This window comes from Balaenoptera acutorostrata, chromosome 1 (assembly GCF_949987535.1).
Source record: "Balaenoptera acutorostrata chromosome 1, mBalAcu1.1, whole genome shotgun sequence".
NCBI classification, from domain to species: domain Eukaryota; kingdom Metazoa; phylum Chordata; class Mammalia; order Artiodactyla; family Balaenopteridae; genus Balaenoptera; species Balaenoptera acutorostrata.
The window spans coordinates 152,211,897-152,231,817 of record NC_080064.1 but is presented as its reverse complement, the minus strand read 5'-3'; the positions used below and the strand labels follow the sequence as shown (position 1 = coordinate 152,231,817).

At 41.6% G+C, this 19,921-nt stretch overlaps 1 protein-coding gene across 1 annotated transcript in view; it reads left to right on the top strand.

Moving 5' to 3' along the window:
* Positions 1-16,232: 16,232 nt before the first annotated feature.
* PPP2R5A (protein phosphatase 2 regulatory subunit B'alpha) overlaps positions 16,233-19,921 on the top strand; it is a 96,960-nt gene continuing 93,271 nt past the window's right edge. Inside the window, exon 1 of the mRNA XM_007184982.2 lies at positions 16,233-17,146. Coding sequence (XP_007185044.1) covers positions 16,963-17,146 — 184 coding nt within the window. The 5' untranslated portion in view covers positions 16,233-16,962. The remainder of the gene's footprint in view (positions 17,147-19,921) is intronic.

The window sequence follows — 19,921 nt, the reverse complement described above, 5'->3', positions numbered from 1 at the left end:
TTCTGTATATTAATTCATGTTTGAAAAATGTGTTAAATTGTTATTATTGATTATTATTATGAAAATTTTCAATTTCAACATAAACTCTTGTACTTTCTAGCTAGATCACAAATACATTTTTCCTTTACTTGAAACTTCAAATTTAGCTCATTCATATGCAGTATGATATCAGTGAGAAAACATAAATCACACTGCTATCTTTTTGTCTTTGATTATTGAATATTTGGCAAGTATTCCTTTCGTTTCAAGAAAATCTTTAATTCGAATTAACAGTACAATCAATCTTTGTAAAGGTCCTCCACTACTCAACCAAAGAACATTGGAAAAGAACATGATCACTACATTCATTTTCTTCTATTTCTCTCTACAATTCTATAAGCTGATGATTCATAGCATAACATACACAGAAAAAATTTAACAACTATATCCATGGCACTGTTCAGAAAACTGAACACAAATATCTTCATATGTATCATATAGGAGGAATGAAGTAATAGAAGAAAGATCCGTTTTTTTTGTTTGTTTGTTTTTTGTTTGTTTGTTTGTTTGTTTTAGAAATTCACGTTCTTTTATTTATTTATTTATGACTGTGTTGAGTCTTCGTTTCTGTGCGAGGGCTTTCTCCAGTTGCGGCGAGTGGGGACCACTCTTCATCGCGGTGCGCGGGCCTCTCACTGTCGCGGCCTCTCTTGCTGCGGAGCACAGGCTCCAGACGCGCAGGCTCAGTAATTGTGGCTCACGGGCCCAGTTGCTCCGTGGCATGTGGGATCTTCCCAGACCGGGGCTCGAACCCGTGTCCCCTGCATTGGCAGGCAGATTCTCAACCACTGCGCCACCAGGGAAGCCCAAAAGATCCGTTTTTTGCTTTAAAATGTCAATAAATCCAGACTTCCAACATAGTTGGAGAACTTTTCATTGTAATGGAAACTACATTTTTCATATCTGGCTGAAGCCTTTCTTTGACAGTTGTAAAAGACTCAACAGTATCTATACCAATGAGTTCAGTTTTTAGGCTGCAAAATGAGGCTTTTTTTTTCATGCGTTTGAAAATCTTTTGAGATAAAACACATCCAAAGTATTAACCGTGCAATATCTCATATCACAATTACTCTAAAGCTGAAGAAAGCCCTTGCAATTTTTCAAAAATTGAATCAATTGAATTTTTATATAGTTAGAAAGATTTTGTATTCAACAAGCAATTATTTAGTACCTTAATTGAATAGCTTTCACTTTTTGTAAAGAATATCATTTCAAGTTTTTTTTCTTATATGAAAACAAAATTTTCAAAACTAAATTAACAATTTATTTTATTATCTCTCCATCTAAAAAGTTTTAATTTCTGTGCAAGAATCCAACTCATCTTATAGCTGGCCAAAATTATAAGCTCAGATTCTGCTAAAAATTGTTTTTAAAATGTTTGTTGGACATTTAATTTTAATTTCAAGCAACTAATATTAATTCTCTTTGGTCTGTTAAGAGGAAACAGTTTATCAAATTCACTATGTATTTGCTGAAAATATGTCTTAATATTGTCCACTTTATTATCTTTAAAATTATTTTTTACAAGACAAGCAGCTTTTTTATTTGCTTGGCTGCAGCAAATTGTAGTTGCCATTCATTTCAAAATCTGCAACATACCTTCTTCCAGTCTCTTTTTTTCTTTACTATTTTAGTCGGAGTACTTACTAGCTTCTGCATCTCTACTCAGTTGTGTCAGTAGTATGCCATCATTTTAAATATTAAAAATTTCCCATACCTATTTTTTAAATTAGAAACAATTTATTATTTCATAAATAAAATTAAAATAAGTATTTCAATTTCAATACTACTCATGATTTACATAGATATTACTGTAACTTCCACTGTCTGCATAAAATAATCAAATAAACATAATCTTACTTTACAAAGATCATTCAACCCAGTCAATCCATTGAAACCAACTAGATCAGAGATATGTTTATGTGTGTAACTAGGCACACACCCAACACATACACTATAACAATATTTTCCACAATGTGTTTAATAGGAAAATGATTTACAGTGCCTCAAGTTTTAAATTAAAATTAAGTAAAATTAAAAATTCAGTTCCTCAGTCACGCTAGCTACATTTCAAGAACTCAATAGCCACAGGTAGCTAGTGGCTACCATATTGGACAACACAGCTCCAGACTGTCTCTCAGCAGCAGAATCAGACCTATGATTCAAACCCTAATTTGAAATCCAGTATGCCTTTATTAACCCCTTCTTGCCTCTGAAGCCAGGAGCTCTTGGCTGCAAGGAGACATCCTGTGGCCTCTCAAGTTCAAGGTCTATAAACTTGGGTTAAGAGAGCCAGCATAAGTTTTGAACAACCAGGACTACAGGCATGTAAGAGGCTGAGGGAACAGGTGTGGGTCTACTTAGAAGCAAAAGGAGGCAAATGAAGCATAAAGCACTTCTAATGGTCCTTGTTCAGAGACTCACAGAGAACTGGGCTCAATAAAAGCAAGATAAAGTAGGGAATAACATGAAGCCCTACGCATAGGAAGCTTTGGGAAGCTGAGGGTCAAACTCACATCTGTTTAATGGTGAGGAGGCATGATCCGTCCCTGTGGCAATCTAACATAAGGGCTACTCGGGTACCAATTTCACTAAAGATGTCTGGCAGAGGAGTGACGAGATTCTTGGGTTTAAGGAAGCCACTCTGGAAGCAGTGAACTTCAGGATAGACTGGATAGGGAAAAGAATGGAGCTTCAGGGAATTCCCTGGGGGTCCAGTGGTTAGGACTCTGTTCTTTCACTGCCTAGGGCACGGGTTTGATCTCTGGTCAAGGAACTGGGATCCTGTAAGCCGTGTGGCCAAAAAAAAAAAGAAAGAAAAAAAAATTTTTTTTAAGAAAAAATTTTAAAAATAAAGAAAAAAAATGTTTAAAGAAAGAAAAATTTTTTTTTAAAAAAAAGGAGCTTCAAGCCCAGTTCTGAGATGATTGTCGTCGAGAAGTAAGGTATGCGGACAAGGAGACTAAAAAAATTTTAAAGTGAAGAAAGTTGGAGATGCCACTCCACCCTTTTTTATTCTCAAGAGTTCCTCTTCTTACTCTGCAGTATGTCTGCATCTTTGGTATTTGGGTTCTCCAGAGGGCCCACCTCTTCTCCTTTAATATGTTTCTGTGTTTGTGTCTCCTAGGCTGGTTTCTACTTTCCCACATCACAATTTGTACGTTTGCTCCAATTTACAGATCTTTCCTTCTCCTCCCTGGACTAAGCCTTCAGGTACTGGTCCATTCAGAAAATCACTCCATTATTGAAAAAATTCAGAATGCATTTTCTATCTCAATTGATTTTTACCCTTCTTGGGGTTTGTTGAATTTCTTGAATGTATGGGTTTGTGATTTTTATCAATTTTGGAAAATGTGCTGCCATTATTTCTTCAAATATTGCTCCTGCTCTCCCCACCCTCCTTTGGGATTTCAATTACACTGTTTTACACCATTTGATATTTTCTCATGTGTCACCAAGGGTTCCAGGTTTCTTCTTCTCTGTAGTACGGATAGTTTCTGCTGCTATATTTTCAAGTCTATGATCTTTTCTTCTGCATTGTTTGAGCTGCTGTTAAGTCCATTTGGTAAATATTTCATTTCAGATATTGTACTTTTCAGCTCTAGAAGTTCCATGGGGTTCTTTCTTATAGTTTACATTTCACTCCTCATTATTTTCATGTTTTCCTTTAAATTACTGAGCACATTATAGCTCTTTTACAGTTTTTGTCACCTAATTGCATAACCTCAGTTTGATCTTTTTTAAGCTTTGTTAGGGAAGATCTAACCTTTACTTTAGGGCTAGTTTAGCCCTACTACATCGGCATGCTCCCTCTAGGGTCTCTGCTAAAAGCCAAAAGAGTTCAACAAGGTCTCTCCTTTCTGCCTGGTTGGAACTTGAGTGTTTCCCCAGCTCAGCTCAGGAACTTGTTTAACTTTTAGCAATCTAAGAGTTCTCTTTCCTGAGTCTCATAGAGTTATAACTTATGCAGCTTAGTATTCAGCTTAAGACTCAAGGGGACTCAACATTTCTTTCTCTGTATACCTCCCTCTTCTCTGGTGCTCTGCCTCAAAAATTACCGCCACCTCAGCCTGCCCAAACTCTGATCTTTTTGCCCTCATTTTAGCAAGACTGTTTTGTCTACTCGGATCCCCCATTCTTGTGATCTGGAAAGTGCCTCTAAGCAGAAAGCTAGGGATATTGTACATATCACTTCATTTGTTTCTCTTCTCCCAGGAATCACAATCCTACACTGTGTGTGTGTTGTATGATGAAAACAATTATTTCACGCATTTTTGCCCAAACTTCTTGTTTACTGTGACAGGATAAATCCAGTTTCAGTTAATTTCCATGTCTGGAAGTGCAAGTTTCTTCATCATGATTTCTTTTTGCACTGCTAAAATTGCTCTTGCTTAAGTCAATAAAAATATTTTTCTGTACAAGTCAAACTGTCTTCTAACTTTCCTCCCTGATGTTGCTGACAGCCTATTACTTCCTTTCTCCCCAGGGATCTAAGGAATTGCATTTCCCTTGTTTTTGTCTTAGCAACCCATCTGTTCTTCTAGTTTTTACTCTGCTGGTGCTACATCAGTGTCACTTTTCCTGTGGGTGGACATCGTCTAGAGTGGTGCTTGAGGCTCTTTTTCTTCCATCGAGCTCCTTTTGGGGGATCCTTACTCTGGTGCATGAAGGTTGGCAGTCTGTCTGCTGGCTGGATCTGACGCATGTTGCAAAGGATTCTCTCCATGTCTGGATTTCCCCTTTCATAAGTGCCCAAGTATCAGCATAATCTCACCATTTTCAAAACACAGAGACCCTACTTTGTTCACTCTGAAATTAAAAAATACATATATATAAATATATTATTTACTATGTACATACTGTATAGAGAATAATATAAACACCCACCAACCCAACATCCAGCAAAAACAATGTATAGATAAAGCATTACAGATATAGGTATAACCCTCACTGTACCCCTCCCAATTGTGTTCCCATTCCTATCCTCCTTCCAGGAAGTAAGAAGCTTCTGATTTTGATGTTTTTAATTCTCATGAATATAATGCTATTTATTATTTAGGAATATAGATAGATACATAGATACATAGATAGATATGGCATGAGTGTATGTATATAAAACTACATATATACTCTCTCTATACCCCTAAACAATAGCATTTTATATGTCTTTAAGTTCTACTCATTCATTCAGGGTTATAGCTTTTCTGAGCTGCAGTGTTTGGACACAGCAGAAAAAACAGACACTCAGCAAAACTCTATTTACCAGGGGCTAAGAGGTCTCCCAGTAGAGTGGTTACCTTAAGGGACAAAGGAGCCAGTACAATTGCTTGACCCAATACACAGCCTTGGTCATCTTGGGGGAGGGGCAATTCTGGCTACAGCAAGGGTTTGCCATTTGGTTTTATTTCTTGAACTCATGGCAGAATTCTGGGGAGAAAAAAGGGTTACAAGGAAGAACTAACAGCACAACTACTACTGATGCTACCACCACCACAAGTACCATCACCATATCTGTCCCACATGCCTAGTATTAGTCAGGCACTGTGGTAAGTGTTTTTCAAAGAATTATCTCTAATTCCCCAAACATCCTCAAAGTAAGTTTTTTTGTCCTTGTTTTACAGATGAAGAAACTCAGGCTAGAAAGACCTTAACCATCCTGAACACAGACAGACCCTCATCCCAAGCTTTAATGAGCGTCTTCATTCGGAGAGTCCACAGACACGTTAGACTCAACGTGGTCAAAATTTCTCTCTACCTGTAGCCTCCTTCCCCTTTATTCCCTGAGTTAATAGCTGGAGGAGTAATCCTCTTACATTCAGGTTTGATCAATCACTGCCTGCTCCTAAGTCTTCAATAGCTTCTCACCCTGCCATTCAAAGTACTCTACACTAGGCCCCCAACCTATGTTCCAGCTTTATCTCCTGTTACTCTATACTCCAGCCAGACTAAACTAGCTGCTGTTCTCAAATATGCCACACGTTTCAGCAACTTTGCTTATGCTTCCCTTTACCAGAATGTTCTCCCCCTTCCCTCTACATATCTACCCACTGAAATTCTGTGCATTTTTCAAGGTCAGTTTTAAATGTCCTGCTCCTCGCTGTCACCTGTCCTTCACCTCCCCCCGAGGATGTTATTTTTCCTCCTTTAATTCTAATTGCATTTTGTCTGTACATCCCTTGTCATGACTGATTCTCTGTGCATTGGACCTTTCTTCCCCATGAAAGTGTAAACTCCAAAGAGGTAAAAGCTATGTCTCCCTCATCTTTGTTTCCCTAGCACTTTGTAGCCCATAGAAGGAAACAGTAAATCATTGAATTGATGGAGTTCTTTCTCTCTGAAGAAGACCAGTACTCAAAGAATTCATGTTGAAATATGGAGTCCAACATGTACAAGGACTGGAATTGCATCCTCACAAGGTTATGGTCATTCTCCAGTCCTATCCCACACCCTTGACCCTCAGTAAGCTGAAGTACAATCACTAATTCAGTGTGAGGGAGTGGGACTGAGCTCCTTAGGGCAAGAAGAGGTCTTAGCCAGTCAAGAGGCTGGAGAAGCTGGAAACCTTACACAGGCTTTGCTTCAAGCTGGAAAGAGATCCTCAGTTGGTAGATAGATTTCTTCTTCCTCTGTAAAGGTATCATAAAGAGATTTTGTCATAGTTTTGTGATTAGGATGGTGGTTAGGAATTAAGGACAGTGTGTGTGTGTGTGTGTGTGTGTGTCTGTGTGTCTGTGTGTGTGAGAGATGGTGTGTCCAGAGGAGTCACTGAGCTCTATTTGTGAATAGCAAGGGCTGCCTCATTCCTGATCCCTGACCCTCTGCCACAGCAGCTACAAGTGGCTGGGCCCTGCTTCTCTCCTTTGCAGTCCTACTGCGCGTTTGGCACTGGAGACCGCCGAGACACATGACAGGCTACACATCTTTTGCCCATTTGTTTCTGTCATGATTTTTTTCTCCTTAAAGAGGAAAAAAGAGGCTTGTGTTGTTTGTGTAATTTCCTTCTTTGCTCTGGCCTACTCCAGGCTGTCAGCCCAGTCTAGTCTTCATCTTTCCCCAAATTAATATACAACATGTCATCACCTCTTTTTAAAAATAAAGATCTAGCTCTCCGCCTCAATGACCTTAAAGAACTATTAACTCGATGTGTCTAACCTCAGAGTCGTCTTTGCTTCCCCTTTCCTTCCTTCCTCTGACACTCCTTTCGTCTCCCTCCCACAGAAAAAAACTGGCTTAGCTTTCGAACTTTTGGTTAAAGGCCCCCAGTTCATGTGGTCAGCCAGTTCAAAACCTTGGCACCCTTTGTAATTCTTCCCTTTGACTTGCCACCCCCCATTCATCAAATCTCTCGGGTGTTTCCTTTGTAATGTCTTTCATATCTATTCCCAGGGCCATTTTTAGTTTAAGCCAGTGATCATCAAGGAATGGGGGATGGGGATGGAGGGGTGGGGGTCTGGATTGTCACTTGGGAATTTTTTCAAAATATCGTATAGCTTAGAAAAGCTCCACAGGTGCTGACACACACTGCTCAGCACCACTCAGTCAAGTCCTTCTCCTGGACACCTGTCCTCACCTCCAGCTAATCTTGCTGGCTTCCACTTTCCCCACCCAGTACTCTTAAAACACTGCTTTCCACATGACATCTTCCATTCAAACGTGCTTTGGCGTCTCCCCACTGACCTCAGCATAAAGTCCAAACTTACAGACACTCCATAATCTGATACCATCTTCTTTGTCTGCTGCTACCTCAAAGTTTTCATACCAAACTCCCTTCAGCTTCCTGACGTACCCCCTTCTCTCAGGGCTCTGTACCTTAAACATCTCCTTCCTGCTTCTTGGAATAAATTCCCCTTTCTGGGTTTTCCTGACTAACTCCTTTTTTAAAATTTATTTATTTATTTTTGGCTGCATTGGGTCTTTGTTGCTGCATAGGGGTTTTCTCTAGTTGCGGCGAGCGGGGGCTACTCTTCACTGCGGTGCGCGGGCTTCTCATTGCGGTGGTTTCTCTTGTTGTGGAGCACAGGCTCTAGGCGCACGGGCTTCAGTAGTTGTAGCACGCAGGCTCGGTAGTTGTGGCTCGCGGGCTCTAGAGCATAGGCTCAGTAGTTGTGGCACACAGGCTTAGTTGCTCCGTGGCATGTGGGATCTTCCCGGACCAGGGCTTGAACCCATGTCCCCTGCATTGGCAGGCGACTTCTTAACCACTGCGCCACCGGGGAAGTCCTGACTAACTCCTTATGTTCTTCAATTCTCAAATCTAGAACCTCTTCCTCCATAAAGGCTATCATGCTCCCCACCCCATAGATTCTGCATTCTTCCTCTGTGCTTACCTTTGACACAGCACTTATTATACTGTCTATGGTGGTTTGTGGGTTTTTTGTTTTTCTGTTTTCATTTTACTTTCCTTTCCAGACTCTCTGAGGGAAAAACCTGTTGTTGTTTTTTTTCTATCCCCAGAACCTAGAGCAGAAAATAGCCTATAATAAGCATTGAATGTTTGTTGAATGACTGAATGAATGCACCTTTTCCAGCTTTCTCTCCCACTACCCCTCTAGAAATCACCTTCTCTAGGAAAGACATCTAACATCCCCTGTACATGCCTGTACTTCCCCACCCGTGTGCCTTCACACCCTTCCTTCACTGACTGGTGGGCGGCAATATCAAGTAGTGGGGGAGGAGGAGGTAGGCATAATAAGCTGGACACTTTGCGCTGGAGAGATGTGTAGTAAGTAGCTGGATGGTGCTCTCCCCTAACACGTCTACTTTTCTTTACTTAGTTAATTATTCCCAATCCTCTGGATCCAGCTAAAATCCCGTCTTCCACCTCTGCACGAGCGTCACCTGTGAACTCCCTTGGACTTTGTTGTCTTGGCTCTCATCAAATACTGTCCTGAATGAGAAGTTATCTTTTTTTAACATTTTTATTTAAGTATAATTGCTTTACAATTGTGTGTTAGTTTCTGCTTTATAACAAGGTGAATCAGTTATACATATACATATGTTCCCATATCTCTTCCCTCTTGCATCTCCCTCCCTCCCACCCTCCCTATGAGAAGTTATCTTTCCCTGGGCTTATGCCTCATCTCTTCCCCAAGAGCTCGTGCTCCCTTAGGGTCAAGACCACAAAGTTTAGCCATGGGCCGTGTTCACAACAGGCCTCATAAATTGGTGATGGTGCTTGTTTGGTCCATAGCATGACCAACCCTCCTGGTTTGTCCATACATGTGTGCAATAATACCATGTTTCCTCTGGTGCATATTCCCTGCTTTGTTTCCATAGTTGAATTTTAATTGATGTGAGCTCTCCCCACTGATGGTGAGCTCCATGCAGGCAGCCTTGTGTCATTCATGGCTATTCGTCAATCACCTGGAATGAACCAGGCATGTTATAGGAGATTAATGAATATTTTTGGAGTGAATGAATAGGAAACATTGGGCACCATTATATCTCTTGATAATCTCATTTTCCTTCTAGGTAACAGGACTTCAGAGCTCTACATATACAAAAATTTTAAAGCGCTGGGCATCTTATGGCAGTGACAGTGCAATCCATTCAATTTCATTTTTGGTGAATGTCTTTGTACAGAGTGAATAAAGAGAGCTTGAACTTTCACTGATTTTTACAAGAGAAGAATAGAGGACCCCAGACATGCTAGAATACAAAAAATTGCTCCTGGACATGACAGAAGTCACTGGGACCAAACTCCCAGGGGAATAGAGAGGAATGTCACACAGATGAGAGGGACTTTAATAGAGAATCTTGTTTGATCTCTTTTTGCCAGATTCTTTATATGAATAATGCTTAGTACAGTAGGTGTTAAATTTATGGTGATGATTATATATACACACCCAGAGACACACACAGTTTTTTTTAAAAAACTGTATCCTCTGGTATAGAAGTCAAAGCTTAGGATCTGAAAACACTGGAGAATTTCCAGTTCAATAATTCCTGAAAATCCCATAGTACTACTAGTATTGCTTCTTCAAAGCATAAACACCTCCTGATATTGAAGATACAAGGTCCATTTCTTAGATTTTCAAATTGATTATTTTCTGCAAGTTTGAGCCAAAATAACAAGCCAATAAGAGAGAACATATTGCTGGCATGCAGCCGCTAGGTATTTTAAGACAGGGACTGCTTCAAAGCTTACTACATGCTTCCTCCAGGCAGATGAAAGAGGAAGACCACTTATAGGTTTCTATAAAATCTGCATATGAGTGGAACATTAAGGAGCCATACAGTATTTTTGTAATCACTGCTCCTCAATATATACCCAGAGAGCCGTCCTGTGTTGAATTTAATCTTTGCTTTTTCTTTGCCCATTCACCTCCAGGTCAAATTCTGACACAAGGTGTGGCAAAATATATTCTTCTGTTGCAGTGGAATTTTTTTTTTTTTTTTGGTGACATATTGTGTGAAATAAGTAAATTCATTGACTGAGATACGGAAATTTTTTTTTTTTTTTTTGGCCACGCGTCTTGCAGGATCTCAGTTCCCCAACCAGGAATTGAACCCGGGCCATGGCAGACCACCAGGGAATTCCCTGGAAATCTTTTTAGTGATGAAGAAATGTGGGAAATTAGTTTCTTGAATGGCAAGTATTCTTTTCTGTTGTTGTTCTTATCCATATGAAAACTTCATTTTGTTTCAAGGCTCACTTCAAGCATTACTTGTTCTGTTAAATTTTCTCTGACTCTCTCTTCACAAACCAAATTTGCTCTTCTTTCCACTATGTTTACACAACACCGTAGGGAACATTTAGGGTATAGTCTTTGATTTGTTATGCTGTCCGTCCTCACTAAATTGTAAGGTCCGTGCTTTATTTATCTCTTCATTCCTAGTGTCTGGCATATTGCCTGGCACATAGAAGGCACTTGAAAAATACTTGCAGGGTTGAATTAAAGAGTGGAGAGTTTGCCAGTATCAGTCTTTTAAATCCCACTCTGCAAGGACAAGAGGATATGGCATGAGCTGAGCCCCTTCAAACTATATCCTGGTTCCTCATCTAGTATACAGGTAGGATTGGGCACGCCAGGGGTTATTGAACATTTATGATTGCAGCCCACTTAAGATGGGGCAAAAGATCTCACAGCTGTGGAAAAAGGATTCAGAGATAATCATAAAATATAAGTGTACCAGCATGTTTTGGGGGGATTAATAATACCTCTGCTGTACCAATAGCTCACATTCAATCCTTCTGCAAGTCCTATGTAATCCTCCTCTAAAAAAAGTCTCCAATCTAACCATCTCTACCGCCACTGACCTAGTCTAAGTTCTTGATTGACCAAGACAATAGCCTGTATAATAGCCAGCAACAAACTGATTTAATAATGACAAGCTTAACTGAAAGCAATGAATAATTAAAAGCAAAAATGGCAGCAATTGAAAACCGTGACTACAGATCTTGTGCTGTTAACAAAGGACCCTTCCTGAAAATTGCAGGAATTCCAATCATCTCAGTGTGTACTTGTGCTTGAACAGTGGCCAGAAAGACAACACAGAATTAGAGTCCTTGAAAAAAATCTAGAAAAGCGCTGAGTTTAGTTTATGAACCAAGTGCCGATAAGCTTTGACAACTTGCATAGTAAGTTATTGGTCAGAAGATCTCATTGTACATAGAAACAAAAGTCTCCTGTAAGATATGAAAAAAAAAAAGACTTTCCAATTTGGATCAGTTTGAAGGAGGACCTTCTTGGTCTACCTGGGGTCAGGTACCAACTTGACCTGATTAGCATCTAAGGTCCCTTCAACTTTCATATTTTGTTGATGCATAGCATGTATATATAAATATCTGTTACATGATGAATTAATGAATAAAATAATGAATGAATGAATAGGTATGAATAAACCTGTAAGAACTCTGGAAGGTTCACTGATGGATAGAGCAGTGGTTTTCAAACTTCTTCAGGTGGTGAAATAACTATAAATAATGTAGCTTTTAATGGAACATCTAAAAATGTGAATTTATTAAATCTTAAGAGAGTAAACCTATTCTATCTCTGGAAGCACATATAAGAATCTGATAGCATTGATTCCCTCCCAGGAGGGGACCTGGATTTTGGGAGACAGAAATGGGAGTAAGACTTTTCCTGTTACCCTTTCATTCTTTCTGAATTTTACATAATTTGAATGTATTTAAATAAAAAGGAGTGACATATTAAAAATTAAAATTTTTATGATAAATCAGATACTATCTTGATTTAGATTCCAGGATAGTAAAGCAATAGAAAAGAATCAAACTTTTAAGAAAGATGTAAGGAAGAAATTTTATTTTATTTTATTTTATTTTTGTAAATTTGGAAAAGACCACTACTATTTGATTCTGCAGATAAAACACATTTGTTTGGTGTTCCGTTGGAGCACAGTTTGGGTATTATGGCTCTTAAGGAAAGAGAACGTTGACAGCCAAAACTTTGCTTGGACATGCTTTAGAGAATTTCACAGTGATTTGAAAAGAATACTCTCCCTAATGCACTCTTTAAAAAAAATATTTCTTCTATTATTCTTGAAATTTAAAGCATAAATAATATGCTCAGCCATCAGAGGTGCTGGAATTTTTTTTTTCCCCCTCGGATGCACTCTAAACCATTAAAAGACTGTGATTTTGCTTTGTGGATATTGTTGTCTCACGAATTATTTTCCCCAGCAAGCTAGGTATTGTGAATAAAAGAATGAGAACACTAAGCATACTTATGCTTATGGACTAAGGAATTCAAGTCATGTGGGGATAAAGTAAACCAAAGAATTTGCAGTGATGAAGCCTTGAACTCTGAATCACATATGGGTCTTCACATATGGGAAAAGGCAGGAGCTATACAGCATGGAATCATCCTTGACACTCTTCCTGTGTCAGAGTTACATACAGATCAGCACTGACATTGCAGTTTTCTGTGAGATGATTATTAGTGAACAAATCTCTATTTAGGACCCAGATACCTTATTTACTTAAGATAGTGCATGGAAAATAAATGTTCAATAAATACATATGTCTATAAAATTATCATGTGCAAAATATTCACTTTCCCAAGTGCTTTGTTTTATGTATCATATTTAAAACTCATGTCAACGTTGTAAAGAAGGCTGGTTACTTATTTTTTTCTGATAAACAAATGTGGAAACTAAGACTCTGAGAGGGTGAGTGACTTGACAGGCCCAAACTATTGTAAGGCCTTTTGATTCTTTGACTATTGTATTTTCCATCTCCCCCAAAATGTTTGGTGACTTCAACCTGGAATGCCATCCTTCTCTCTTCTTAGGTTCTGACTCACTTTTTATTTAAAATTTTTCTCAAAATTCTTCTCCGAGAGGCTGTTTCAGAAAGCCCTGACAGTTTTGCTGGTTCCAAGCCTCCGAATAATTTGTTTCTAGTATCTATTTTCTATCTATTCTATTTGGTCTCTATTTTCCATTATTTATTATCTATCATATTCCAGTATGAATTTTAGCTTTATTGGTGTGTTTTCTGTTATTTATTTCCCCTTCTTATCCTATGTAAATGCTCTTTATTATAAATAGTACTACCCTTGACTTTTAGACATTTATAATCTATTCTAAATAAAATCCAGGTGACTAGATAATAGTAGTTTCAAACTTTTGTGTGCATAAGAATGACCTAGGGAGCTTATTAAAAGTAGATTTCTCGGGACTCCCCTGGTGGCGCAGTGGTTAACAATCCGCCTGCCAATGCAGGGGACAGGAGTTCGAGCCCTGGTCCGGGAAGATCCCACATGCCACAGAGCAACTAAGCCTGTGTGCCACAACTACTGAGCCTGTGCTCTAAAGCCCGCGAGCCACAACTACTGAAGCCCGCACGCTTAGAGCCCGTGCTCTGCAGCAAGATAAGCCACCACAGTAAGAATCCCGCACACCGCAACTGGAGGAAGCCCTCACCCAGCAACGAAAACCCACCGCAGCCAAAAGTAAATAAATAAATAAATTTATAAAAAAAAAAAAAAGTAGATTTCTCAGTGTTTTTCCCATAGGTTCTGATTCTGTGTGTCTGGGGTCAGGTCCAGGAATCTGCATTTTAAATAAGCACCTCAGAGGATTTTGATACAGGCGATCCAATGATCATGCTTTCAGAAACCTTGTTCTTGAGAACTAAAAATTAGACTGTTACATACTGCATATCTATCCTTTGTTCAGTAAAAGATACAGAAGTATAAAATAACTGAGTTCTTGCTCTCTTAGTGTTTACAGACTTCCAGGGGAGAAAGAGCAGAGCGCCTGCCATCTCTGACATTATATGATGACAGACCCTGTGAGTGTTATAAATAATAAATGCTGTAGGAATATAAAGAAGAAAGGCATCACTTTTGGCCAGATTATCATGAATGGCTTCATAAAAGATAGGGGTTGAGCTAGGGTTAGAAAAAAGTTAGGTCTCAACAAGATGGGGAAAAAAGTGGATTATTTCAAGATGTTGGAGCTGAGGGTCAAGGAAGCACTATACTTTTAGGGTATCAGTATGTAGAATGATGTGTCTAAATTGAAAAAAGAGTTTGTGTAGGGACATGGCACGATTTATGCCTGGAAAGACAGCCACGAGTTAGATTGAGAAGAGCCTGGAATTGGGACTTTATTCTGTAGGTACTGGATGGTTCTTCACACGTGCCAATAAGATAAATGTGGCATTTAAAAAGACTGATCTGGCAGTGAGTTTGAAAGCCCTGAACTATATTTGGTGGTTGGTTGTGCAAATTGTAAGGAAGGCTTAGTTTGAACGTTTGTGAAGGTAGATTCAACACAATCTGAAACTTGATTTGATGAGGAAGGTGTCAAAGACGCTGCTGAGTTTTGAACCTCCTTGACTAGGAGGCTTGTGTACGATTTCATCACTCAGTGAATCTAAGGAAGGAAATATTTTAAAGTAGTGTTTGGTTTTAGATCTGGAATCCAACTTCCTACCCAAAGTTGGCATCTTCGGTACATATGCATCAGATAGTTTTGCTTAAATATATGGCAACTATTTTAATTTTGTCGAAAGGAAAAGGTCTGGGGCTCGTGGGAGAGAAATGGAGATTGGGGTCCGCCAAGCCGCAGAGAAGACAGACTGTTCAGCTCACTTATTTTTATTAAGCATCATTATACAGAAAGCGCCACACAAAAAAACTAAGATGACCAGCAGTCCTGTCCTTAAAAAGTTTAAAATCTGGATGGAATCTACAGGAGATCCCAGTAAGAGTAATTGGCAAGCCCTCAAATCCACAAACCACAGATCAGCCAATCTGTACTCTTCCTGCTGGAGCAGCTGAAGGCCTCCGACTGAAGAAGAGTGAAAATTAGGATACTAAATTGGGAATGAGAAATCTTTTCCTGCAGGGTGTGGATTTGGGAAACTCTTTTCAGTAGTGGACGCCAGACTGCCCAAACTCGCGCTATAACAGCTCTCAAGAACTCCAGCGCTAGAGCCACCGGAGCTATAAATTTATCCCGTAACTTCCAAGTGTGCGGCTTAGGGCAGGCGAGGCTCCAAGGCCCGCCCACAGAGGCCAGCTCCTCGCTCTGATTGGACAAGTTCATTTCCTCGCCTTCCTCCGCGGGACTACTTCAGCCATCAATCACACTGCTTGTTCCACCCCTACCAGGCCTTTGCTCCACCCCTTTTCAGTGACGTAACACCTGACGCTCTTTCGCGCCCCAGCCCTCAAGCTCTCCACCAGTCGCTTCAGTTCCTCATTGGCCAGTAGAGAGAGGAGGGAAGAATGGGCGCATTCTATTTTGTTCTCTAAACTGCCTCCTCTAGTTTCCCGGTCTTCTCATAGGCTGTCAGGAGCGCAATTATAGCCTGGAGCTGTCGCGCAGGCGTGCAAAGCTGCTGGCTGGTGGAGGGGCACCTCCCCTCATTCCTTAGAGAGTTAGTTACACTGTTGTGACGTGAGAGTGGCACTCCGCTTGTCATCCTCACTAACGATTGGCTGTGGCCGAGGTCCGTCATACAACCACGCCCTATTCCTCTGCCTAACCTCCCAGTTTGATAGCCCTTGCAGAAGGCCAAGCTTCACCCCGTTGCTGTCGCTTAGCCGTGCGATTGGCTGAGGGAGCTGGCATGCTTTCCCACCCCCTACTCCTTCCCGGGCCTCCGAGAGGCTGGCGGGACCCCGCGGAAGTTGTCAGTCAATCTCCTCCCTCCCCATCCCCCGCGCGGTCCCTCCCCCTGGCCGCGCGCCCTAGCGCGCGCGCGCACACGCACTCACACTCACCCCCTTGCTTCTACACAGCACCTTCTCAAGTTGTAGCGGTCGCCCGCCAGGGGTTCTCTGTGGGCTGCGGAAGGGCGCGTGGGGGAGGGGGTTTGGACTGCTCGGCGCTTCGAGGAGCGAGTGTGTGTGCGCGCCCAGGGCCGGGGCGGCGGTTCACCGCCCCGGGAGATGAGGGGTCGGCGCTGACAGGGAAGAGCGGACACCGCGGCGGTGGCGACAGCGGCTCGGAGGGGACCCGCGATGGCAGCGCCTCGGGAGGAGGCTCCAGGCAGGGCGGGCTGCGCTAGCTGCGGCCACTGAGGTGCTGGCGGGCCGGCCGGCTGGCGACCCGGGCTGCAGGGACGAGAGGCGAGTTCGACGTCCGCACCCCAGCGTCCTCGCCTCAGTTGTCTAAACTTCGGGCTCCCGTCCACCCGCCCTCCGAACTCGGAGTCAACAACTTCTTCACCCCCCCCCACCCCGTCTACCCCCGCTCTCGCCTCCGTCGCCCCGGGAGCTCGCCGCGCGTCGGGGACCAGGAACCTACGGCACTGAGATGTGGCCGTGAGGCGTCGGTGGGCGGCGAGGAGAAGCTCGGCGGCGCCCGGGAGCGGGAGGGCAGTGCGGCCGGGGGAACGGGGCGGAGGGGCGCGAGCTCTCGGCGCCTCTCCCCCGCCTTCTCCTCCTGCCGCTGCCCGTTCCGTGCAAGCAGCAGCCGGAGCTGCCAAGCGCCAGGGCCGTGGTGATGTCGTCGTCGTCGCCGCCGCCGGCGGGGGCTGCCAGCGCCGCCATCTCGGCCTCGGAGAAAGTGGACGGCTTCACCCGGAAATCGGTGCGCAAGGCGCAGAGGCAGAAGCGCTCGCAGGGCTCGTCGCAGTTCCGCAGCCAGGGCAACCAGCCGGAGCTGCACCCCTTGCCCCAGCTCAAAGGTAACCTCCGAGGGCGCAGCCCGGGGAGGAACGCGGAGGCTCCCCTCCACGCCGCCAGTCATTTCTTCATTTCTTTCTGGGGGTTCCTTCTGCCCAGCTGGGGCTCGGAGTGTGTGAGTCGCGTTCCCCATGCTTCCTTGGCGTCCTCCCACTCCCCTTTGATTCAAACAGGTTTGCTGTTAAGAGCCTTGCTTCTTTTCTCACTTCTGGGTTCACCTCAACTCTTCCGGTCTTGGAGGAGGTCAGCACCCCTCCCCACCTGCGCGCTCGCTTACCTGCCCTTGCTACTGGAACTCTCCTCTTGCGGCCCGAGGGGTAGGGTTCTTCACTCTTCCTCCCCGAGCCTTGCCCTTCCCCATCTTGCTTTAACAACCTGTCTTACGTTCCGACCTTCCCTTTCTGAGACCTGCCTCTTTTCGGCCACTCTTAGCCAATCCTTTACTTTTCCAATTATAAAGCTCCTGTACGCACTCTCTTCCTAACTTTCCTTCCCATTGATGGTTTCTAAGAGTCTTACAGACCAGGAATCCTAATGCAAACACCGGTTAAGAGTTACCTGGCCTTTAGATTTATTTATAAAGAAAAAGCCTAAAAAATCTGACTAGTGTAGTGTCTTACTTACTGGATCATTAGATTTAAATGTTACCTTTAGCCCAAAGAATAGAAAGACTTAAAAAACTTTATCGTCTTAGAAGATACACACGGTAAACTTGGAGAGGTGTTAAGGAGTAGATAGTGTCGCTTTGCAATGGAATGGGAACTTAGTTCGCCAAGCAGTGATTCCAGGGACTTTGTAGGTTTGTACAGTAATTCAGATTGGTATCCGTGTCAGTGCCTTGCAGGAGAACTTGGCACTCCTTTTGGCTCACTCTTTTTTCCCACTAGGTTTAGAGGATTAAAAAAAGAAAGAAAGAAAGAAATTGGTTCCTGGTGTTCTAGTTTATTCTTTGTGGATTACTACCTTTTAATTTTATAATTTTAATGTCTTTGCTTTTTATGAGATAGGCATCATCATGGAACAAGATGATAATGGTCCTAAACATTCGAAATTTTTTTTTCGACAAAAGAAACCTGATAGAAATTTAGATCATCTGTTTTGCAAGGCCAGGAAATGAAAAGTTCATACTGAAATAGATAAATGTTCAGCAGGTTTTTCTATCAGTTTGAAAAAGCTCCAGCATCCCCTTTAAGGCCAGTCTGGTTCTGATTTGTCTTTGGGCCTATGAATCCAGCCTTAGTTTGGCTAAGAGTCTAAAGAAAACCCCAGATCAAATCACAGTTGACCTGCAATAGCTCTGGAACCCCATTCAGATCCTACACTGCCCTGCCTCTTGGGGTGCTTCTAAATTAAAGACATCCCACAGCCAGAATCAAACTGACTTTTTTTTTTTTTTTTTGTTAAATTAATTAATTTATTTATTTTTGGCTGTGTTAGGTCTTCGTTTCTGTGTGAGGGCTTTCTCTAGTTGTGGCAAGCGGGGGCCACTCTTCATCGCAGTGCGCAGGCCTCTCACTATCGCGGCCTCTCTTGTTGTAGAGCACAGGCTCCAGATGCGCAGGCTCAGTAGTTGTGGTTCACGGGCCTAGTTGCTCCAAGGCATGTGGGATCTTCCCAGACCAGGGCTCGAACCCGTGTCCCCTGCATTGGCAGGCAGATTCTCAACCACTGCACCACCAGGGAAGCCCCCAAACTGACTTTTGAAAGAAGGTTTTATTTAAGATGTGTAGCCTGTGGTATTGTATTTATCATTTGCTATTTAGTATACAAAAATTGTGAAAATTTACATAGCATAGTCAACGGTAGACCACAATGATAGTCATTGCCAAGACTAATTCTTGAGTGATGTCATAGCTATAAAAGAATATCATCTTACCTATTAGGGCATTGAACTACTATTCATGAATTTAAAATTTTAAACTTAACTAAAACATTATAGATATTTTTACCTTTTTATTTTTTTTCATTAAATTGGCAAATTATTTTTGCAGTTTGAAGGTTTGGTGCTAGTGTTTTTCTTTCATGTTTCTTTAATTTGCTTTTTAGTAAGATGTTCCTTATATTGTTTTTTTAATATAATATTTACTTATATTTAATAAAAATAATTGAATATTAAACATATGGTTGCTTCAAGCCAGGAGATGCAACTTTATTATATTTTGTTTTTAAAAGCCTAGCAAAAATATGCAGAGTCAGTATTCATCCAGGTTTCATGGTGTATTGTTCAACAAGTTGAAGGTGCCATTGAATGTTTTATTTATAGTATTTTGCTCACTAGTAGAGAAAAAAATAAAATTGGAACTTTAGTTTTATTCTGTATGTTTTACATGAAAATATAGTATTCTTTATAAGGAAAGTTACGTATTCAGGATAAATTTATGTAAATTTAATTGAGGAATAAGATTCTTACTTAGATTACCCACTAGGAAAAAACTACTTTTACTCCAGATGCCAAAATGCTTGAAAAGTGGTTTTTTAAAAATTCAGTTGCTTCACTTGGTACTTTGGCAGTGTCTTTGATACCGCAACGTTGAGTGCTTTTTCTGTCAGTAGTAGTTTTTTCCATTTGTGGCCTTAACAAAAACCAGTGGAAAGCCCTGTAATACATGTATGAAAGAGAATTTTTCTTCCTGCTCTGAAATATAATCTTGCTGTGGAGTGATTCAATGTCTGTGACCATCCAAAATCTTTTAAGTGTTTATGCCAACCTGCTTATGTTACGCTTTGTCCACATGAATCTAAACTGGAAAGGTGCCGGCTATTTTCCTTAAAGCATG